The sequence below is a fragment of the Mesoplodon bidens genome (assembly GCF_964165515.1).
Source record: "Mesoplodon bidens genome assembly, chromosome: 10".
In the NCBI taxonomy this organism is placed as follows: Eukaryota; Metazoa; Chordata; class Mammalia; order Artiodactyla; family Ziphiidae; genus Mesoplodon; species Mesoplodon bidens.
Genome location: NC_138172.1, coordinates 83,493,436 through 83,509,139, shown reverse-complemented (window position 1 = coordinate 83,509,139; position 15,704 = coordinate 83,493,436). Strand labels below are relative to the sequence as shown.

General features: G+C 42.7%; 2 protein-coding genes across 6 annotated transcripts; one reads left to right on the top strand and one right to left on the bottom strand.

The window, feature by feature from the left end:
- Positions 1-5,205: 5,205 nt before the first annotated feature.
- Positions 5,206-11,155, bottom strand: LOC308623497 (uncharacterized protein ZNRD1-AS1). 2 transcript variants are annotated; one of them, XM_081245968.1, is made up of 3 exons: positions 11,067-11,155; positions 6,528-6,603; positions 5,206-6,173 (listed from the first exon to the last, which is right to left on the bottom strand). In XM_081245968.1, the coding sequence occupies exon 3, from the start codon at positions 6,027-6,029 to the stop codon at positions 5,406-5,408; it is 624 nt and encodes a 207-aa protein (XP_081102094.1). In that variant the 5' UTR covers positions 6,030-6,173; positions 6,528-6,603; positions 11,067-11,155; the 3' UTR covers positions 5,206-5,405. The 2 variants fall into 2 exon arrangements, with proteins under 2 accessions (XP_081102094.1, XP_081102093.1); XM_081245967.1 differs by having other exon boundaries at positions 10,734-11,149.
- A 78-nt stretch (positions 11,156-11,233) lies between these two features.
- POLR1H (RNA polymerase I subunit H) lies at positions 11,234-14,634 on the top strand (the record flags this gene model as incomplete). 4 transcript variants are annotated; one of them, XM_081245975.1, is made up of 5 exons in its annotated part: positions 11,234-11,350; positions 11,504-11,659; positions 11,888-11,988; positions 12,186-12,295; positions 14,399-14,634. In XM_081245975.1, the coding sequence occupies exons 2-5, from the start codon at positions 11,524-11,526 to the stop codon at positions 14,421-14,423; spliced, it is 372 nt and encodes a 123-aa protein (XP_081102101.1). In that variant the 5' UTR covers positions 11,234-11,350; positions 11,504-11,523. The 4 variants fall into 4 exon arrangements, with proteins under 4 accessions (XP_081102101.1, XP_081102100.1, XP_081102098.1 ...); XM_081245974.1 differs by lacking the exon at positions 14,399-14,634 and having other exon boundaries at positions 11,234-11,323; positions 12,186-12,347; XM_081245972.1 differs by lacking the exon at positions 14,399-14,634 and having other exon boundaries at positions 12,186-12,347.
- Between the last annotated feature and the right edge of the window lie 1,070 nt (positions 14,635-15,704).

Below are 15,704 nucleotides of genomic sequence, written 5' to 3'. Positions count from 1 at the left end.
CCCAGTCTTAATTTAGTCTTGGGGGAAAAAAGGATAAAATTACCTCTGATTAAAACACATAATCACCAACCACCATCACCTAGAGCCCAAAGGAGAAAAATGAGACCTTTACATGCTCCCAGAAAGAGACCTGGAGGCACACAGCACCTTTAAAAAGCAAAGGCAGGACTGCCCTGGTGGCGCAGTGGTTAAGAATCCGCCTGCCAATGCAGGGCACAGGGGTTCCAGCTGTGGTCCAGGAAGATCCCACATGCCACGGAACAACTAAGCCTGGGCGCCACAACTACTGAGACTGCGCTCTAGAGCCTGCAAGCCACAACTATTGAGTCTGTGCTCTAGAGCCCACAAGCCACAACTACTGAGCCCGTGAGCCACGGCTACTGAGCCTGTGAGCCACAACTATTGAAGCCTGCGCGCCTAGAGCCCGTGCTCTGCAACAAGAGAAGGCACCGCAAGGAAGAGAAGCCCCTGCTTGCTGCAGCTAGAGAAAGCCTGTAAGCAGCAAGGAAGACCCAATGCAGCCATAAATAAATAAAACAAAATAAATTAATTTTAAAAAGAGAGACGGAAAGAAAAGTGAAGGCAAACCACTGTGACTTAAATGATGACAGCAGACAGAGGTAGGGGAGCAGAGAAGACATGTTCAGGTAAAGTTCTACTTACCTTGGCCACTTACCCAAACCCGGTTTGACCCTTCTCAGTAATGCTTTTTTTTTTTTTTTAATCAGCTCAACGGAAATCACATTTATTTCCTTTCCACTTAATTAGCATTTACCATATACCATTTTGTATCATGATGATTTTTTTTTTTTGCGGTATGCAGGCCTCTCACTGTTGTGGCCTCTCCCGTTGCGGAGCACAGGCTCTGGACGCGCAGGCTCAGCAGCCATGGCTCACGGGCTCAGCAGCCATGGCTCACGGGCCCAGCCGCTCTGCGGCATGTGGGATCTTCCCGGACCAGGGCACGAACCCACGTCCCCTGCATCGGCAGGCAGACTCTCAACCACTGCGCCACCAGGGAAGCCCCTATGATCATATTTTATGTTTCACATTGGCTCGGGGCTTTGCAATTTACAAAAAAAACTTGTAAACATAGCCTCCATTAAATCCTCACAAACATCTTGTGAGGTAGGAATTTGTTATTCTGTCTTCACAGATGAGGAAACAGGCTCAGAGATGTTGAGCCTTGCCAAAGCCCACATCTAGTTGTACTGGTACAGGAAACCAGACCCCCTGCTTTAAAGTCTGTACACTGGAGTCTTGGATCCATGGTTAGTACTGGATGGCTGGCAGATGCAGGTTTTAAATCTCTTAGTGTTCCCAAGGTACCTGACCCTGTGATCTGCCCTTGTGGACAGACCATTCATGTGGGTGGGCTGAGGAGGCTCCCACAGAGTCAGATGGAGACAGTAGGCTGGTGGAGATGGTGATGGAGGCAGCCTGTGCTCAGTGGCACCCCTTAGGGTTCTGGACCTGCCACCTTCCTAACATGGTTACTGGGTACACTCATCTTGAAAAGCAGCATCAGCTTGCTACTGGGCTCCTATTGAAACTAAACACCTGACCCATGGAGGCCTTCTGACACTCTAGCTTAATGCTCACATTTGGGGGTAGGTCAACTTGGACTCAACTTGTAACAAAGTGGGAAGGACCCAATAATCCTCATTTGGAAATGGTATATTTAAGGATGTGGCCTGGCTTCAACATCTCTACTTTACATGGAAAAGTGGCACATATCCCTCTGGGAAAAACTTTATCCCCTACTCTGCCAACTGAAGCAAAGCTGCTGGTTCCATGGGGCTCTCAGTTCACAGAGATTCCCCTAAATGCCTGGCCCTGCTTCCCTGTGGTTCGGCTAGGCTGAAACCCAACGCTGTCCCTGGCTGATGCAGCCATTCAATCTCATTGCCAGTGATGCAGAGCCAAAAACGGATGCTGTCGCTCCTCTTGGTGGGCAGAACACAAGGCCCTTTCATAGCTCTGCCAATAACTTCTTTGATCAACCTTCCTATAATTTTACTGACTCTTGTGCTGTTGCCTACCTATGTGGTATGCCACTTGAAAAACTAGACTGGTGAGACATCTGTCTTTGGAGCTGCAAGCTGTGGAAATAAACCATAACTGCTTATCTAACCATCTGGGTCACTCAGGTGAATGCCCACAAGAAGAGCCTGGTTGCTGATGGAATTGACTGGAATCAAGCTGCTGATGGAAACATGTTTTGTGAAGACAGTCCCCACTGCTGCCTGAGTCCATCATCATACCAGACAGGGCAAGACATTCACCATCATAGACCGGGCACAAAGTAAAGGACTCAGTTTCTGATTTGGACTTGCAATTACTGCCAAAAGTTGACTTGTCTTACGATGAGGGAGGCCACATAGCAAGGGGCATTGTCCTCATCTGCTCCTGGCAGATGGACTTCATTGGCTCTTTGACCCCCTCAAGGGCTATCAGTGGTGCTTCACCACTGCTGACACTGTAGGGTACAGTGCTGTTATTCTAGCCCAGCCTTCTCCATCCATACCATTGTGCCCCTTGAAACTAATCTGTGCCATGTATTTGGCCTCCCAGAAAACACAGCAATGGTTTGCCTTTTATTTGCCTATGCTAAATGGCCTTGCTGATCTGCTTACCATCCCCCTTGAAGGATAAAATGTACTCCTGTTCAACCTTACTGTAATTTGTAGTGCTACTCCAATGAAAGACTTTATAATTAGTTCTATTTAAAACAACACACCAACCTTGTACACCTTGTATCCTGAGGCTCAATTTTCAAGCCACTATGTCTTCCATGGTTAAAGATAATATCAGGCATGCTTTAATGAGTTCAAATTCTTATCTCATGTAACTGACTCAGTATGAGGGTTATAGTAATTATCTGCTTTGACTCCTGCCCCTGTGACCTGATAAGCTCTGTTTCTATTTTGGACTTTCTTAACCCTCAACTATTGGCTCAACTCAGCCTAAAACTCAGACTTGTCCCATCCCTAGTGGAACCCAATTCAATAGTTCTACTTCCTGGATTTGTCAGTGCTTCTATTCCTATTCTTGTGTTTTATCCTGAGTCTTATAAATTTGTTTATCTTATTCCTTTGGTACCCTAGTCCAGTTCCTTAAATGGGTTCCATTGGTTTCCTTGCCTGATCTCCAACTTCTAAGGACTGTTGCTCTTCCTTGGCCTCTTGTTCTCTGTGTCATGCATTCTTACACTTGAATTGTTGGTCCCTCTTGCTGCCAAATGCCTATCAGGTCTTCTGCCTGTTGTTGGCACCTTCTCCTTTTCGTTCCACCCTTAACTGTCCATTGGATTTAGCCACAGGGAGCTCTTTGCTGATGACTCCGCAAAAAGGGATTTGGTGGATTGATGGGCACTGAAACTAGAATGCAGGGAGCTGGTATAGACTTTCTAAGGGACTTGGCTTTAAAGGAGTGCAAAGAAATAGCGTAGTTACTTATTTATTCTTTTTAAAAAATTTTTTGGCTGCACCACTCTGTTTGTGGGTTTTTTCCCTGACCAGGGATTGAACCTGGGCCCTCAGCAGTGAGAGCACAGAGTCTTAACCACTGGACCACCAGGGAATTCCCACATAGTAGCTTATTTAGATGGGAGAGATTTGAGTACATTTATAGGTCAAAAGGATGGTCCAGCAGTGAATATCTTCATGGTAAACAATTACCAACAGTTATGTATTAGGTTACTTTTCAATCCCACTCAACTCAAAGGCTGTATCATTACCCTATTGATTTGAATTTCTAAGTCTTTTGCCTCTGCATCCTGAGGAACCACATCTTTGCAAGGTATAAAATCTAAAGCTGCAACATGATGATGAAAGACCAGAGAACAGATAGGACAAAAAAGTCTGCATGAGGCAAATCAGGTGGGTAGGAATGAGATTTTCGTATGTGTCCTGGTCAAATTCCAGAAGGAGCAAAGGGAGGGCTAGTTTCTGAACCCAATTTAAGCAACTTCAGCCACCTCATTTCCACACAGAATTTGCCTACAATGCTTTTTGAATCTCTTCATGGGATTAAGGAGCATCTCAAATATAAAGGAAACTAAACTTATACTAATGTAAGTGAGCAGTGATCTATTATACCTGCAAATATTGTCAAAGACAGAAAACGGATTGTGGGATTGAAGTCTAGAGCATATTTATCTAGTGCCATGCTGGACAATACAGCAGTCACTTGCCACATGTAGCAATTTAAAATTAATTCAAATTAAGTAAAATTAAAAATTCAGTTCCTCAGGTGCACCAGCCACATTTCAAATGCTCAGTAGCCACATGTGGGAAATGGCTACTTTATTGAAGAGCAAACCTATAGAACAGTTATATTATCGCATAAAGGTCTATAGGACAGTGCTGATCTAGCAATATCCTGGGTAAAGGGTGTCCTGCTAATACAAAAGGGTGGGCATAGGGTTATCACAACTTAAGTATAATATTCCTTAGGCCATCCAGTTTCCATTCCTCTGATTCTCTACTCACCAATTCTGAACCCCAAATTTCCCAACTTTTGGAGGACATATATTTGAGAGAGGTGAGTTTGGTTACCTATGAGCGAATCCAAACATTGGGAAGGTCTTGCTTAAGTGGGTGACTGAAAGTGACAAAATATGGAGCTGGAAGAAACATGAGAGATTACTACACTCCATTCTCTGACCTCCTTCCTCCTCACCCTGATCACCTAGGCCAGGTTAGTTGTCCCTCCTCTGTACATACATGTCCTTCCTCTGTACATACCTGTGCATACCTCTATCATAACCCTATTTTATTATCTGTTTTTAGAGTGATCTATGCCACTAGTTGTAAACTAGCCAAGGGCAGGGATATCTCTTTATTCATCTCAGTAACTAACAATGCCTGGTACATAGGAGGTTCTCAAACTTAAGTTTCTCATACAGAGAAATTGTATGGTACAAGTTAGACTTTTAAGGCCTGATTAGCAGTTCCCTGATAAAGGTATGAATGGAAAATAAAAGACCACATAGTGACCTATAGCAATCTCATCAAGATAACCTTTGAGGTGTGGGCAGGGGGACTGGAAGAGGCAGATTAGAACAACTCCTTATTCATCATCTTTGCCCAACCCAGGTCTTTCCAACTGGGAAACCCAGCATTTATGAAACATCTAATATATGCTAATGCTTCACAAAAATGAAATTCTCCTATAAATGCTATGAACTATTATTTTCCCACTTTACAGATTAGGAATGAGCATCAAAAAGGATAAGCAACTTGAACAAACAAAAGGCAACTAAAAATAGCCAAGCTAGTTTTAAAGTCCAGAACTATCTGACACTTCTGTATCAGATATAAATGGGAAAATAGTCACTGAACCCTGTAGAAGATAACTAGCATTAAAAAAAAAAAAAGGTTAATTTAAGAGACATGACTTTATCATGAAATCACTGAATCTTTTATTTTCCCTATTTGACTTCTCAAAAAGGGTGGCATAGTTAAGAATCTTCTTTGATATGGCTTGATAATTGTACTGTCCTCTCTATTCTGAGACTTTTCCATAAGAATATTCACTTTAATCCGACTGCTACTCCATGGCTGGAAAAGTGGATATGCAATAACGATTTCATACTCTTTTATCTCTTTCTTTACACTCTCATGCTTCTCACATATAGGAGGCTGGCTCTGGTCTTTTCTCAAGATTTCTTCCCTGAGTTTTTGCTGTACAAGTTCTCTCCCTCGAATCATGCATTCCTGGTGAGCTTTAATTTGCATCTGTTCCCTCTCATTTACCTGCTTTCTTCTCTGTGCGTTCTGGATCCCATGTACTTCTGGCACAATTTTGGGCAATTTTATTTCACTAGGACACGGTGGTAATTGTCTAAATGTTTTATTCTTAAACTCTCCGACCTGTCCTGCTCGATGTATGTGCATTTCTACATGTTTCACTTCTCTCTCAGGTACCAAATAATATCGTTTTTGTCCTTCTATGCTTTGGGTTGTTTTCCCCTCCAATCTCTTCTTGATTTCATTGCCTGTCTCTTGTTCTTTCATCATTTCCATTATTCTTTTATTCTAATAAGACTCCGCTTTGGCAAGCCAGTAGTCAAGAGAAAGACCTTGCTCCCTACCGAGTGTTTCATACTCCTCTTGATATTTTTGAATTATCAGTTGTCTTGCTGCTGTTGTATGCACGCCGCCTAGATTCTGTCAAAGTGAGGTACAGAATTTTATAATATGACCATCTTTTTACTTTGAACATATTTAAACAGGAGCTCACTATTGACACCAAGAAAGGACCATGGTCTTTCATTAATTTGGTGAGCTTGTGAGCTCTGAAAGTTGGAGTTCTCACCACCAAAATCAGTAACTAGTTTTTTAAAAACATAGGGTTGGGAGTTTTAAAAATAATACTTTGTTTTGCAAGTAAAGACTTAACTGGAAAACATTTGCCACTGTGGACACACTACTGGAAAGTGTCACTTGGACAGAAGGATTTTAAACCTAACTTTCCTTCTCCTAGTCATTTCAAACTGTATGATGTTAAGATAATTTATTTACCAAGATTTTTTTCTCCAGTGGGGACTGTTGACCTGCAGCAATCCTAGGGTCTTTAGATACATTAGCCCAGGACAATCTGTAAGACAAAAAAGCAAAGGTAGATTAGAATGTGGGAAATGTCAGAACAAATCTGCTCTCATACTGACTGAACCAAAAAACCCAATTGTTTTGGTCATGGCCAAGGGTATTTCCCTCAGAAGGAAAAAACCTGGTAATAGGTAGGACTACAGCAGGACAATTTCCCAATGGGAAACCACTACATTCCTATGGTAATGAATAATGAATGCTCTTTTAATAAGAACATATAAATAAGAGCACATACAGTCATCCCTCAGTATCCACGGACACCCCTGCCAAGGTCCCTTGGTTCCAGGACTCACCACCCCCACCCCAGATACCAAAATCCATGCCCTAGTCCCTTATATAAAATGGCACAGTATTTGCATACAACCTGGGCACATTCTCCTGTACACCTTAAATTATCTCTCAATTACTTGTAATACCTACTACAATGTAAATATTATGTAAATAGTTGTAAATACAATGTAAGTAGTCGTAAGTACAATGGAAACACTATGTAAATAGTTGCCAGTAAGTGGCAAATTCAAGTTTTGCTTTTGGGAACTTTCGGGAATTTTTTTTTTTTTCAAATATTTTCCACCCACAGTTAGTTGAATCTGCAGATGGGGAACCCTCAGATATAGAGACCAACCATAATCCTTTCATATAAACTTAAAGCACACTTCTCCTGTGGACTCAACATGAACCATTCTGAATCTTGTACCAGGGATTGGGCAAGGGAAGAGACAGGCTCCTTGGTGAAGCTTTGCCCAAGCACATCTATGACAGACTGCTCAGTCCCACTGCCTCCTTTGTCTTCTGAGATAATTCTAGACTTCAGTGTTATCAGTTCATTCTCTTTGTGCAGTTTCTTGATCCGGGCCCTCTCTGCCTCTATCACCACATACAGCATCTCTGCCCTATAATCTTTCGTTCTGAAATTCTGTTCTTATTTGATCACCCACCCCTCTGCTTGCCTGCCTTATTCTGCCAATCATCCTTCACCCTAAATCTATTATGAAACCATTCCCTGTTGATCCGCTTGGGATGAGACTCTGTGGTTACTCTGGGTTTATTTATAGGACAGGCTGATGGCAACACAAGTGAAGACTACCAACTTTTTCTGTGTCATCCGTGGTCTAATCTGAGCTCACTGTGAGGTCGTATTTAAGCCACTGAGGATGCCTGGCATCTCATCTCTGTGCCTTTATTTACTCCATTTATGGTTTAGAGCATGGGCTTTGAAGCCTTACAGGGCTATGCTTGAATCCTAATTCCACCACTTCCCAGTGTGTGACTCAGGGCAAGTAACTTAATCTCTCTCTAAATCAGTTTCCTCATCTACAAAATGGAGATATAAGACCAAAATTTGCCTCTTGGAGTTATAAAGAACAAATGAGAATTAGATTAAAGAGCTTGGCAAAATGCTTGATATACGGTAAATTCTCAATAAATGGCAGTTGGGGCTTCCCTGGTGGCACAGTGGTTAAGAATCTGCCTGCCAATGCAGGGGACATGGGTTCGAGCCCTGGTTGGGGAAGATCCCACATGCCACGGAGCAACTAAGCCCATGTGCCACAACTACTGAGCCTGTGCTCTAGAGCCCATGAGCCACAAATACTGAGCCCACTGCCACAACTACTGAAGCCCGTGTGCCTAGAGCCTGTGCTCCGCAACAAGGAGGCCACCACAATGAGAAGCCCGCGCACTGCAACAAAGAGTAGCCCTCTGCTCACCACAACTAGAGAAAGCCCACGTGCAGCAACAAAGACCTAATGCAGACAAAAAACTAAAATAAAATAAAAATTTAAAAAATTAAAAAATAAATGGTATCCATCCTCCACAGGTCAAGCCCTGACTATAAAGTCTTTCCAGTCTACTCTATGTAATAGTGATTTTTGCCAAGCTATGAATATGAACACAACGTTTTTTTATTTCTACAACTCATCTGAAAATCAATCATGGTTTCCACTGTGCTGTCTGTATCCATATATCACTTTTAACATTTTGATGATGAAATTCAGACTCATAAAGAGTTGGAACTATAATTTTTCAATCTACAAATACAATGATCTATCTATCATATCAGAAAGGATCTGATAACAAATACTGGATCTCACTGACCTCTTGGGCATATTCCTATTTGCCTGACTACATATACCTATTTTGAGATTTTAAAACTATGACTACCTTACTTTTATTTCTCTGTACATAGTATCTAGCACAGTACTTAACATTAGAGTCTGTAATCCCAAATTCTCAAAATTAATGATTTGTTGATTGGTGATTATCCTCATCACAAAATATCTGAGTATCTTTCTCTCTTACATTCCCCATGACACTGTATCTTTTTATTAAAACATTTACCAGTCCCCTTTGTAGTATACAGGCCTATTTGTTTTATATGCCTATCCTGGGCTCTCACATTTTGTCCTATAAGTGTACTTTCATTGCATTCTAATTATTCATTTGTACTCCTTAAGGTCAGAGACCATAGTTTTCAGCTTTGCAGCCCCAACTTCAGCTCAAAGACTGACATAGGTGCTTAATAAATACGAACTGAACAGATTGTGAGCTTTTGTTGGGAAAGGGCCATGCCTTATAATGCTTAGTTCCTTTACTGCATTAGGACAGTATTCAACTCATGGTGGATCTTCACTGAATTTTGTCAAACTTTAAAGGGAAAGTTGGGGAGAAAAGACGGCTAATTTCAATTTCCATTTTCAAAGGAGAAAGACACACAGAGAAGAGAGAATTAAAACGTGCCTACCACCATGGGCTCAGCAACAGACGTCTCCTTGTAGGACAAATTATTATGAGGCTTGTCACTCTCCAGTAGCTTGCTCAGAGTTTTAATCCCCTCACTACTGTGAGTGTTTCCATTATTGCAGAGACAAGTAGGTCAAAGCCTCTCTCTAGGAGAGATCACAGCTTGTCTCTTTCAGAGGAGAAAATAGTGATGGCTCCAAAACTTTTATATGTAAGGAGCTTAGCACAACTATCAGGTTGAGTGGGGTTGGATGGACTGGAAGCGAACTAGGAAACTCATCTACAAGCTGTCCCTTCATTCAGGACAACAAGATTCTATACTTTAGGGACTTCCCTGGTGGTGCAGTGGTTAAGAATCTACCTGCCAATGCAGGGGATATGGATTGGATCCCTGGTCTGGGAAGATCCCACATGCCGTGGAGCAGCTACGCCTGAGCGCCACAACTACTGAAGCCGGCGCGCCTAGAGCCCGTGCTCTGCAACAAGAGAAGGCACCACAACTAAGAGTAGCCCCTGCTTGCTGCAACTAGAGAAAGCCCGCACACAGCAACGAAGACCCAACTCAGCCATAAATAAAATTATTTTTAAAAAAAGATTCTATACTTTATTTATTTATTTATTTTTGGCTGCATTGGGTCTTCATTGCTGCACGTGAGCTTTCTCTAGTTGCGGCGAGCGGGGGGCTACTCTTTGTTGTGGTGCGTGGGCTTCTCATTGCAGTGGCTTCTCTTGTTGCGGAGTACGGGCTCTAAGCATGCAAGCTTCAGTAGTTGCGGCACGTGGGCTCAATAGTTGTGGCTCGCAGGCTCCAGAGCGCAGGCTCAGTAGTTGTAGCACACGGGCTTAGTTGCTCCACGGCATGTGGGATCTTCCCCCACAAGGGCTCGAACCCGTGTCCCCTACATTGGCAGGCAGATTCTTAACCACTGCACCATCAGGGAAGCCCAGATTCTATACTTTAGATGGTAGGTTACAGATGAATTAAAATAGCAAGATTTTAAAAATACTTGTCCTCATGTTTTATAAAAGAGCAGGGAAATGTCAGCTGTCCACCTAAGGGATGACGATGATGAAGTAGAGTTGGTCCATGGGAGGCGGGGGACAAGGTGGAAGGGGGTCCGCAACTGAAAGCCAAACTCGACCAAGTCTTACTGAAATCCTACCCAAGGTTGCTCCCTTGACTAATGCTAACCTCCCTCATCTGGCAGGCATCTAAAGAGGAAGGAGTCCCAACCTCTTCTGTTCCGCCACCTCCAAGGTCCTGAGCCCCTTCCCAAGTGTCCTACTTCATCCCTGTTTCCTATCGTGCCTAAGGACTAGATGTTCCTCCTCCGCCTTCACCCCCTCCACTTCCTGCCCCGTAAGAAGTCGACTCACCCCTTCCAACGGCCCAGAACAGCCCCCACAGCACGCGAGCCAGGAGGGGCTCTGCAGAGAGCCCTTGCTTAGACCACGAGGTCCAAGGAGCGCTAGAACTGTAACTCCCAGAATGTTTCGCTTTGTTTTTAACCACTGCCCGGCAGCTAACTCAGGAACGGAGGAAGTAGTAGTTCTCTCGTCCAAAGAAATTAGTATTCAGTAAGGTTAGTACGATTTTTCAAGAGAAACTCTCCCCGCGACTGCGTCCCTTTAAAATTCGAGACCAATAAAATAAACACCCCAGTACTGGGTCCTGAGGGGAAAAATAACCGGAGGCGCATCTTCAATCACCTGTTTCCTTAGCCGACGTCACAGAACCAGGCTGAAGGTGGCGCTAAAACTTTCCTTCAGAGAGGCTCCTCCCCATCTCCAGGCTCTCGGGACCATGTTTGCGATTAATTATGACGTCACAGCCAATCGTCAGGCGGGACGCATCGACGCTCTAGCCCGCCGTTCTCTCACTGCTCCGCTGCCGCGTAGAGCTGGTCCTCTATCCCGCGGAGCTGGCTGGCCCCTCCCTCCAGCCCCAGATAAGCCCCCAAGTCGAAGTACCGGACACGGGCTTGGGATTCCGGGTATTTGGGCTCCTTAGTCGCAGAGGCACAAGGCGTGCGTGGGAGAGGGGCTCGGATTCTGTATGCTTAGGTCCAGGGACAGAATAGGAAGGACCCTTCAGTGGGGAGGGAGTTACTCTCTTTCTTTTATTAATACTCTCGTCCCCTTCCCAGCCCTCGACCACCCGTCCATCATGGACCTTGCCAGCACCTGCTCCAGCTTTCAGTCTGACCTGGATTTCTGTCCGGATTGCGGCTCGGTCCTGCCTCTTCCCGGAGCTCAGGATACGGTCGCGTGTACTCGCTGTGGCTTCTCCATCAACGTGCGAGGTGAGGGGCTCGTACGCAGCGGCCCCGGCAGAGGGCCCAGCGTGGAAGGGTCAGAGGCTTTAGGACCTCAGGATCGGTTGGATTGAAGAGGGGGACCCTAAAGAAGGGTATCAGGCACTTTTGGTCATGGGTCGAAACCTGAAGGGAAGAATATAAGGCCTCCTGGCCAAACCGAGAGGGAGTTGTGGGTGTCAGCCCTCTCCAAACCAAGTCTTACTGCCTGCGCAGACTTTGAGGCGAAGGTTGTGAAGACCTCAGTTGTGTTCCACAAACTGGGAACAGCCATGCCCGTGTCGATGGAGGAAGGACCTGAGTTCCAGGGACCCGTGGTAAGTGAGTGACACGGAGGACTGGCCCCCTTGGGAGGGTGGGAAAGAAATGGAGGGGGGATTGCACAGATCTGGAGTGTTTTGTACCCAATTCTAAGAGTGAAGAGGGGTCTTTAAAACAGTAGTGTCTGAGGAATGTGATAGCCAGATGTCTGTGATCAGTAGGGGGAATTATTAACCCACCTGTTGCTTCCCAGGTTGACAGGCGCTGCTCTCGATGTGGGCACGAGGGAATGGCATACCACACCAGACAGATGCGCTCCGCTGATGAAGGGCAGACCGTCTTCTACACCTGTACCAACTGCAAGTGCGTATCCTTTCCCTCCCCTCTGCCCTTTCTCAGTCTGTTTGCTACCTAAACAAATCCAACGATTTACTTTTTGTACTGAATAAACAGTTGTTTCCTTTGGTCCCATCCCTCATTTCTGTACAGTTCAAGTAATAGGGAGATTTGTGGTATTTTTTTTAATTACACTTTTCTTATCCTTTTTATACCCAGTGAATTAAAGTTTTAAGATATTTAAAAGGAAAGAAAAAATACAGAAGGCAAGTATTGCTTGGTGATCAGTGTGTTATGTTGGAATCTTCCACTGCACTCAACATAGTTTTACTTTGGTGAGAATTACTCTTGAGTGATTTAAAGAACACGGAATAGTTTTAAGAACTCCTCTTTCTCTTTGGTGTTCTGCAGTTTCACTACAGTATATCAAGATGTGGCTTTCTTTTATTTATTGTGTTTGGGATTTGTTGGGCTTTCTGAAAGTAAGGATTGATTTTTTTTTCCAGCAACCTTGGAAAATTATCAGCCATATCTCATTGAGTATTGCCTTTCCCCTATGTTCTCAATTCTCACATTCTGGAGCTCTAATTAATTAGTTGTTTATATTAGACCTTATCTTCTATCCTCCATTTCTCTCACCCTGTCTTTTATATTTTCCATCTCTTTTTATTCTGCCTCTGGGTAAATTCTTCTGGTCTTTCTTCCGGTTCACTAATTCTGTCTTCAGTTTATTTCAATTATTGTTACTTAAAAAAATTTTTTTTGAGTTTTACTTGATTATTTTTCAAATCCCCTCCTCATTTTTAATAATTCACACTTCTTTAATCATATTTTAAATTGTTCCTTTTATTCTTAAAATATATATTACATTTAAATATTCTAAACATGATATTTATATTCTGTCTGTTAATTCTCATACCCACAGTTTTTGTGGGTCTGATGCTGCCATCTGTTATTTCTACTGACTCTCTCATGGTGCTTTTTTTCTTTTGTGATTTTTTTTTTTTTTTTTTTGCGGTATGCGGGCCTCTCACGGTTGTGGCCTCTCCCGTTGTGGAGCACAGGCTCTGGATGCGCAGGCTCAGCGGCCATGGCTCACGGGCCTAGCCGCTCCGCGGCATGTGGGATCTTCCCGGACTGGGGCACAAACCCGTGTCCCCTGCATCGGCAGGCGGACTCTCAACCACTGCGCCACCAGGAAAGCCCCTCTTTTGTGATTTTTGATGATAAGCTCAGATTTTTTAGAATTTGGACTACGGAATTCTTTGAGGCCTGGGGTGAAAGCTGTATTCTTAGCATTTGTGTTTCCTGTTCAGGTGCCTTGAGGTGCTACCAAGCTAGAATCACTTTAAATAAATTCTCAGCTTCATGTTTTTTGGAGCACATAGGTAGTATGAATTTGGACTGCAAATCCAATGTAAAGGCCAGCTTTTGGTTAGAAATTCTCAGGGGAGATTTTTTTTCCCTCCCTCTACCTAGTGAGACAGTCAAATTCCTCTTCTGAAGAGTTGGATTTTTTTTTTTTCTTGTTCACTTTTATACAAAGAGGTAGCCCTTTGGGGGTCTCAAACTTATTCAGAGTATCTCCTATCAGACATTGTAGGTTTGTCTCTAGTTCACCCATGTGGCTATCAAAACAGCAAGGGCACCATGGTAGCAGGGGCTTCAGTTTTAACTTACCTGTCTAGATTCCTAGTTTTATATCATTTCAGCCAGTGCGAAGGTTGCCTTTACTTTCTTGCCTTCTCACCAGTGGATTAAAAATATTTATAGTTAGATGTGCCTTTTGCGAATATTTTTTTCCCAGTCTGACCTATTTGTTTTTTTAACTTTTTATTTTTTTAATGACCAGAAGTTTTTAATTTTTATGAGGTCTAGTTTATCCTTTTTTCTTTTATGGCTAGTGCTTTTTGTTTTCCTAAGAAATCTTGGCATACTTCATAATTTGCAAGATATATTTTTAATCCCAGCATTTTTAGTTGTCTTGAATTTGTGGAGGGTTGTTTAGGGGAGCTAGTCCTCCATGGTCATAAATGAAAGTCTTTCTTGATTATTTAATTGATTGTCTTATCTTACACTGCTAGAACCTCTTCCTTTGGTCAATATAACAAGTCCTTTCTTTCTCTATAGGTTCCAGGAGAAGGAAGACTCTTGATTTTTTTTCTGAGCAACTCAAGAATCTCTCCTCCTCTTCCTTGGAAGGTGAAAGATATTGGGTTCTTAGATCCTTTGTCCGTCTCCTGATTGCAGTGTTTTGCTCCCAGAGGAAAAGCAGATCATCATGTGGGGATTACCATTGTCCCCAGAGTACTCCTACCCTAGTTGAGTTTCCTTTATTAAAGTTATAGTTTTCTATAAGAGCCAGACATATGTATGTTATTTATAATCTGTCTTCTTCCAAAAGATATTTATGTTAGCTTAGAGAGATATATTTGTCCTTTCAACAAATATATCAGCTACAAAAAGAGAATATAAATTAGTACGACAAAAAGAAAAAGGGAAAAAAATAAATAAAACAAAAAACAAGGACAAAAAAATGGAGCCAGGAATGAGGTTAATATAAAAAGGCAATTATAAGTACTCCCTCATTATCTAAATCTATTTGGTTCCTGAGTTTAGGGAAACAAAGAGTGAGAGTTTGGATAGTGGGAGATTCAACAGAAAACTTAACCAGATTCAATTGGTATGTAAGTCTGGACAATAAAAGAACCTGACACTCAGAGATACAGGTGGACACTTAGGAAATTTTTTTATTGCTCTTGAGATAAATGTAATATATATATATATATATTTTACATTGTAATAGATTCATATATAGAAAGGTAGAAAGAAAAAAGTAAAAATCAAAAGGAATCCCATTCCACAGAGATATTTGGGTTTTTTTTTTACTGGGATTTACTATACATGCTGAGTTGTGTCTTGCTTTTTTCAGTTCAAACCAAAAACTTCAAAGGGAAGCAAATGCTTAGTCCAGGCACAGTAAACATTCAAATTTCAGTATGGGAATGCTGATTCCTGCATTCCTTGGTTTAAATGGCGACCAAGAGGTGATGGTAATGATTATCTTGTAATTGTACTGCCCTTTATATATTGTGAGCTCTCTAACATACACTATCTTGTTTGATCCCACAGCAACTTGGAGGGATGGGCAGGGCAGTTTTCTCCACTGTATGTTTTAACAGTTCTGGTAATTGACTTTCCTGCCTCACTCCTGAAATCTAAAACAAATCTGTTCATGTTTCTACCCTGCTTTAAGCCTTTCACCGACTGCATAAAGTGCAAGTTTCTTAGCAAAGCATGCAGGGCATCTTATATAACCACGCCCACCTGTCAGTCACCATTTGGCACTCCCCTTACATCCCTTCAGTACGAAACTGCATTTCCTTCAGTGCGCACAACTACGACTTTGTAAGCTGTTTCTTTACCTAAAAAACCC